General features: G+C 43.9%; 1 protein-coding gene across 3 annotated transcripts; it reads left to right on the forward strand.

Annotated features, from left to right (window-relative positions):
• Positions 1-662: 662 nt before the first annotated feature.
• On the forward strand, positions 663-6,622 carry FIGNL1 (fidgetin like 1). Of its 3 annotated transcripts, none has more exons than XM_008056154.2 (3): positions 663-741; positions 3,355-3,463; positions 4,034-6,622. In XM_008056154.2, exon 3 carries the CDS (start codon positions 4,044-4,046, stop codon positions 6,069-6,071), a length of 2,028 nt encoding a protein of 675 aa, XP_008054345.1. In that variant the 5' UTR covers positions 663-741; positions 3,355-3,463; positions 4,034-4,043; the 3' UTR covers positions 6,072-6,622. The 3 variants fall into 3 exon arrangements, with proteins under 3 accessions (XP_008054345.1, XP_021567079.1, XP_021567078.1); XM_021711403.1 differs by lacking the exon at positions 663-741 and adding an exon at positions 2,029-2,045; XM_021711404.1 differs by lacking the exon at positions 3,355-3,463 and having other exon boundaries at positions 703-741.
• Positions 6,623-7,347: the final 725 nt, after the last annotated feature.

Genomic DNA, 7,347 nt, shown 5'->3' on the forward strand with positions numbered 1-7,347 from the left:
TCTGAGCAGCGGACTTCAGGCAGAATAGGCATTCTAATGCCCTCATGCTAAAAATGCATGTCCACGTTGTGTGCTGCTCGATTTAGTCCTTTCAGGCAGCGGACAACACTTACGAGCCCCTGAGAATGTGCTGAGAGAATAGACGGGAGGGTGGAAGGCTGGAGGTGAGGCGTGGTAGGTCGTGAGACGAGCGAGCGAGGGCACAGCCACAGGACCGCGAGGGCTGGGGTGGGTGCTCTGGGTGACACGTCTCGAATCGCTAACCCAAGCGGATTCAGCCCTCTTCCCGCCGCACGCCCAGGGGCGCCCGGGTCAATCACCACCTACGGGAATCTTCCGAATTTTCACTCGGCGCCCGCCGCCTCCTGGTGTTTACAAATGAGCCTTTGTACAGCGGCACGATGAAATGAAGACAATTCACGACTTTATGCGAACCCACCGTTGCTGGACAGCCGGCAGGTCTCCTTGAGCAGAACGTCCGCACCAAGCCTTCATCAAAACATCTCACGCGAGGCGAGTGAAAGGCCGGGCCCCGCGCGCCCCGCCCACCCCGCGCGCCCCGCCCACCCCGCGCGCCCCGCCCACCCCGCGCGCCCCGCCCACCCCGCGCGCCCCGTCGCGCCCCTCACGCACGCATGCACGCTTGCATGCACGGCGCAGGCCCGACTACGTCAGCGGCGCGCAGGCGCAGGCCGTTCCCCGCGCTTTTCGGAGGCTGCCGGCGTCCGGGACGCGCTTCAGGTCGGCGGTAGTGAAGGGAGGCGGGCGGAGCCGGGGCGCCGCCGGCCCGCGTGAGGCCTCTGCGCCGGGACGCCGGGGCGAGACGGGTGGGTGCTGCCGGGGGCCGCGGCTTCCCGGTGGGGCTGTGCAAGGCCGGTGTCCGGGCGGGCGGCGGCCCGGGGCTTTCTCGGGAGCCATGCCCTCGGCGCCCCTTTCGATTTTTCTTTCTGTTCGGTGGGGGGATGGGTGGTCCTCCCCGCTCCCCAGCGCGAGGCTAGGTTGGGCGGTGGTGTCGGGAGCCCCGGAAGACCCCCGAACCGCCCTTTGCGCGGCGGCCTGGGCAGCGGACCGGGCCGAGTTCCGCAGACACAGCCCCAGTGATGGGGTCGGAGGGCTGATGGCCTCCTCGGGGGGCCGTCGCGAGGAGAGTGACGAGCGGGGTCGCGTGGCGTGTCTTCTAGGTGCTGGAGCTGGTGTCGGCGACCTGCAGAATTCCCAGGCCCCGCCCACGAAGTGATGTCACTGGGCTCCGCGTGGAGGTGAAAACAGGCGAGAGCCACTGGGAGGTGTCCTCTGGGTTGCCGCTGAAGGTGATGGAGCTGGGTCTGAGCCAGGCAACCCGGCCGCGGGGCCCGCGCTCCCGACTCCCGTGCTGTTTTGCCCCAGGAATGGAGATCTCTGAAACAGGGGTCCCCAACCTCCCGGCCAGGGGCCTCTTCCACGAAATTGGTCCCTGATGCTAAAAAGGTTGGCGACCGCTGCTCTAAAGGAAACCGGGCTGCACGGCGGGAGGTGAGCGGGCGGCCGGCTAGGGAGCAAGATTTGTCTGTGATGGCAGCCGCTCTCCATCACTCGCATTGCAGCCTGAGCTCCGTTTGCAGTCAGATCAGCGGCGCCTTCGATTCTCACAGGAGCGCGAACCCTTTTTGTGGACTGCGCACACGGGGGATCTAGGTTGCGCATTCCTTACGAGATTCTAAGGCGTGATGGTCTGAGGTGGAGTTGAGATGGTGATGCTAGCACGGGGGGAGAGGCTGCAAATACAGATTGACATCAGCTGCGAGGTTGACTGCACAGAGACCACAGTAAATCAGTTGCTTGCAGACTCGTATTAATAATTTCATAACAATTACTTCATTGTGTATTACGATGTAATAATAAGAATAAAGTGTACAATAAATGTAATGCACTTAAATCCTCAAACCGTCCCTGACATCACCACCACCTACTCCCCTACCCCCGGGGAAAAATTGTCTTCCACGAAATTGGTCCCTGATGCTAAAATGGTTGGGGACCGCTGCTCCAAAGGGCCTGTACAGTGTCTGGTAGGAGCTCTGTCTTTTAATAACGCTTACTCCAATGAATACCATATTCTGTGTACTGAGAGAATATAATAGAAAACAGTACCTACTTGCAGAAGCCCATGGTCTAATTAGGAAGACAAATACCACATTCTTAAGATAGTTAGAACGTTATTAAAATGTAAATTGAAATACAATTCTTATGTCATTGCTAATTGACCATTCTTGTTTAGATCTAGGAAAGTCCTTGAAGGTTAAATTATAACTTGGAAATTATAAACAGAACAATGGCTATGCCATTAATTAGTGATGACCAAAAATTTCTTCTTTATCCATATCTATATTTGTGAGATAAATGATTGAATTGAAAGGAAGAAATAAGACTTGGGCGGTGACTATTTTAAAAGGTGAAGATGGAAAGGAGAAAAAAGAGGGGTGTTCTAAGAACAGTGACTAGAACGCTGAGCTATTGGAGGAATCCCAGGATTGCTGATGATAAAGTGATATTTAGCCATGAAGAGAAAGAGGATGATCATAGTAATTGTGAAAGTTTGTGACAAATGTTTTCCAAGTTTACCTGTTTTTCAGTTTCTCATTTTCAGTATTTCAGTATTCATTTAAAAATGAAAAAGTTTTAAAAGTTATTTATAAAAAGTGTAAAGTAAGAGTTAGATTGGTGAAAATAAGGATGAGCTGCTTATCAGGGGAGGCCAGTTCTAGTTTTGACTCTGTTTAGCTTTGTAGCTTTTAAAAAAATTACAGTCTCACTGGATCTTAAATTTCTTTATTTTCCAACAAAGGTATATGGGTACCTATATACAGTGTGACAAATTCTTTGCAAGACATTATGGGAGGTACAAAGCAGTATTAAACATGGCTGTTGGACTAAAATACTTTATTGATTATTAAGCTACACTTACACATAATTTGGAAGGTAAAAATAAGTAAATTCTTGGTTTTTACTGTATTACAGTAAAAAAATTTAGTTTTTAAAAAATAGATTATTCTTGTGGATTTACTGGTAAATTCTACATATCCAACATGATACATTCATCTACAGTTCTGTTAAGATATGACTTAATGTGGAGGGACTTACGGAAATAACTTGAGAAAAAAAATCTAAAGTAAAAGCACTTTACTAATAACCTAATTTACTTTGTTGTCATACTTGATTTATTGTAATAATTTCACTTTTTAATACTTTATGTGAAATTGGGAAATTGTGAGAAATTCTGGGGCATTCTGTTTTAGGTGCTTATGAATAAAGTCATTAAAAACATTTAAATATGTCATAGTTCATATTATGATCCATGCTGCTCAATCTGTGACCTAGGCTGGCAGTGTCAAGAAGCATTGTGTACATGGTGAAGTGCACTGAATCTGGAGTGAAACTGCTTGTGTTCGATTTCTGGCACCACTCATAACTGGCTGTGTAATCTCAAGTAAGTTTCTTAACTCTCAGCCTCAGTTTCTACATTTGCACAATAGGGATAATGAAAGTAATTTTTAGATTATTTTCATATTCATTACTTGATTGTTAAAATGGTTCCTCTCTTTATAGATAAGAATAATGAAGGCTCAGTGATAGTTTGCCTATGATCATTCATCTAATTTCTCTTAGAGATCAGACTTCTCATTTGTTTTGGTTTGTGTATCTATAGTTGCATTGTCTATCCATATTCCATATTACCTTTCATTTGATGATTAATTTTAAACCCTTTTCATTTGAGCTTTGAATGTTTTTCCTTTTCATGGGGAAAATTTATTATATAACTAAAACAGTTTAACCATAAAAAATTAAGTCTTTAATCTTGAGACTTTATACAGTATGTCTTGAATACTTGAAATCTGTGGTTAACTAGATATTTCTCTTGCCAAGTAATCTATCCTTATACATTTACTTTATAAATGAAAAGTTTGATGTACCTTCCTTCAGATTAGCAAATATTTTTAAAGCATGTTTAAAGTGCTATATCTTTTTTTCTTGATACTGATTTTTTTGTTTGTTATAGAACCTCTAAAATGCAGACCTCCAGCTCTAGGTCTGTGCACCTGAGTGAATGGCAGAAGAATTACTTTGCAATTACATCTGGCATATGTACAGAACAGAAGGCAGATGCATACCGTGCACAGATATTACGCATTCAGTATGCATGGGCAAACTCTGAGATCTCCCAGGTCTGTGCTACCAAACTGTTCAAAAAATATGCAGAGAAATATTCTGCAATTATTGATTCTGACAGTGTTGAATCTGGCTTGAATAACTATGCAGAAAACATTTTAACTTTGGCAAGATCTCAACAAACTGACAGTGACAAGTGGCAGTCTGGATTGTCAATAAATAATGTTTTCAAAATGAGTAGTGTACAGAAGATGATGCAAGCTGGCAAAAAATTTAAAGACTCTTTATTGGAACCTACTGATGCATCACTGGTAATTCATAAGGAGGCCACTGTCTATGCTCTTCCTAAATGTAGTGGTTTTGGCAGTTCTGGAAGGGGTGACCTTTTACCTAACTCAACTTATGATACAGATAGGACCCAAGACGTCCCAGAGAGCAATCCTTTGAAATACCATCAGAGCGCCCAGCCACCTATGGTGACTAACACCACTAAGACTTGTCCTACATTCTCAACACCTTTAGGTGAGCCAGCCATTGCAAAATTTCATGCCACACCATTATTTGGAAATGGCAGAAAGGAAAATTGCATCTCTCCAAAAGGCAACGTAGGACTAAATGTGTCCTTATCAAATCAATCTTGTTTTCCTGCTGGCTGCGAAAATCCACAGGAAAGAAAGACTTTCTATGATTCTGGTACCACTGATGTACTTTCCAATCCAGTAATGAATAAGGCTTTTCATAAAACAGAAGATAATGGTCAAAAGGAGGACAGCAGCCTGCCTACTTTTAAAACTGCAAAAGAACAGTTATGGGCAGATCAGCAAAAAAAGTTCCAGCAACCCCACCGTGTATCAGGGTCTTCATATGGTGGTGTAAAAAAGTCCCTGGGAGCTAGCAGAGCACGAGGAATATTTGGAAAGTTTGTTCCTCCTATACCTAAACAAGATGGGGGAGAGCAGAATGGAGGAATGCAGTATAAGCCTTATGGGACAGGACCTGCAGAACCAGCACATCCAGTTGATGAGCGCCTGAAGAACGTGGAGCCAAAGATGATTGAACTTATTATGAATGAGATTATGGATCATGGACCGCCAGTAAATTGGGATGATATCGCAGGAGTCGAATTTGCTAAAGCCACAATAAAGGAAATAGTTGTGTGGCCCATGATGAGGCCAGACATCTTTACTGGTTTACGGGGACCCCCTAAAGGAATTTTGCTCTTTGGTCCTCCTGGGACTGGTAAAACTCTCATTGGCAAGTGCATTGCTAGTCAATCAGGTGCAACATTCTTTAGCATCTCTGCTTCATCTTTGACTTCCAAATGGGTAGGTGAGGGGGAGAAAATGGTCCGTGCATTGTTTGCTGTTGCAAGGTGTCAGCAGCCAGCTGTGATATTTATTGATGAGATAGATTCCCTATTATCTCACCGGGGAGATGGTGAGCATGAATCTTCTAGAAGGATAAAAACAGAATTTTTAGTACAGTTAGATGGAGCAACTACGTCTTCTGAAGATCGTATTCTAGTGGTGGGAGCAACAAATCGGCCACAAGAAATTGATGAGGCTGCTCGGAGAAGATTGGTGAAAAGGCTTTATATTCCCCTCCCAGAAGCTTCAGCTAGGAAACAGATAGTAATTAATCTAATGTCCAAGGAACAATCTTGCCTCAGTGAAGAGGAAATTGAACAGATCGTGCAGCAGTCTGATGGGTTCTCAGGAGCAGACATGACACAGCTTTGCAGAGAGGCTTCTCTTGGTCCTATTCGCAGTTTACAAACTGCTGACATTGCTACCATAACACCAGATCAAGTTCGACCAATAGCTTATATTGATTTTGATAATGCTTTTAGAACTGTGCGGCCTAGTGTGTCTCCAGAAGATTTAGAACTTTATGAAAACTGGAACAAAACTTTCGGTTGTGGAAAGTAAATGGGACACTTGAAATTAAAAGATGGCATTTTTGTAGTACAGTCTTTTTCATTTTTTAGCACAGGAAGCTCAGGGTTTGTTAATTGCATTTTTTAGAATATATTCTAAATTCTGTACCTCAGTAATGGCGAATTTAATAACCAATTGACATAACCTGTGTTAATCTAAATTTTATTTGCCTTATTTGATGTGTAAGCCTTATTTAAACAAAATGAGAATGCATTTTTTGTTTTTTCAAAAGAAGTTTTTCTTTTGAAAATGTAGAAGAGTATGAATGGTAAACGCTAATTGGAACTTTTTTTAGGCTGAGGATTACTCATAAGGTTGTATCTGATTAAAATTTATCTTTTATTGAAGAAAGTTCCTTCTGAAGTTCACGTAATTCTTAATGTTAGCTAGTATAATGGTTTACATGAAAAACAGCATTGTTTACTGTTACTTAAATAGATTTAAGATCTCACCAAAAGCTAGAGTGAAAGTATCAGTTTTTGCTTTCTGCTTTTTGTTCCTTATCTCCTAATTTTTGTTTGTTATCGGGACTAATAAAAATATGTTCAGAAATAACAAGTCTACCTTCCACAAGTTGGTTTTGATAAGATAGAGTCATAGTATAAAGATCTTGGGCTTACTTTTAATTATTTTCTTTTTCTAGACTTTAGACCTTTTTCATAGGTCCTACCTAGACTATTATTTTTTACTTGTCTCTGTGTGTTATTAGTCTTCATTGTTATTCCCTAGTTTTTTTAAGGTACACTATAACCCACCTCCAGAGATCTGATTGAGAAGATTCTATTCAGGCCTATGGAAAAAGGACAGGTCAGATAAAGATACATCGTTTAGCTTCCTTCTCAGATTCCCAAATCTAGAGTTGGTGGTGAGTAAGCATCTGGAGCACATTTTAAACAGTTTGGATAGATGGAGCTATTTTAAAGGCCTAGAAGCCTTGCTGAATGGAGGGAGGCGTAGAAGAATAGATGAGATCTAGTCACCAATTTTTTTTTCTTTCTTTTTTTTTTTTGAGTTGGAGTCTCACTCTGTCGCCCAGACTGGAGTGCAGTGGCCGCTCCCGGCCACCACAGCCTCGACCTGCTGAGCTCCAGCAGTCCTTCCACCTCAGCCTTCCAAGTAGCCGGAATTACAAGCCTGAGCTACCACGCCTGGCTGATTTTTTTATTTATTGTAGAGATGAGGTCTCGCTGCCCAGGCGGGTCTCGAACCCATGGGCTCAGGCAATCCACTCACCTCAGGCCTCCCAAAGGCGCGGGATTACAGGCTG

The sequence above is a fragment of the Carlito syrichta genome, unplaced genomic scaffold, assembly GCF_000164805.1.
Source record: "Carlito syrichta isolate Samal-C Ts95f unplaced genomic scaffold, Tarsius_syrichta-2.0.1 Scaffold302263, whole genome shotgun sequence".
NCBI classification, from domain to species: Eukaryota; Metazoa; Chordata; class Mammalia; order Primates; family Tarsiidae; genus Carlito; species Carlito syrichta.

What these genes read in the sequence shown, in the direction of transcription:
- FIGNL1 (XM_008056154.2), top strand. Translation starts at nt 4,044, where the DNA reads ATGCAGACCTCCAGCTCTAGGTCTGTGCACCTGAGTGAATGGCAGAAG.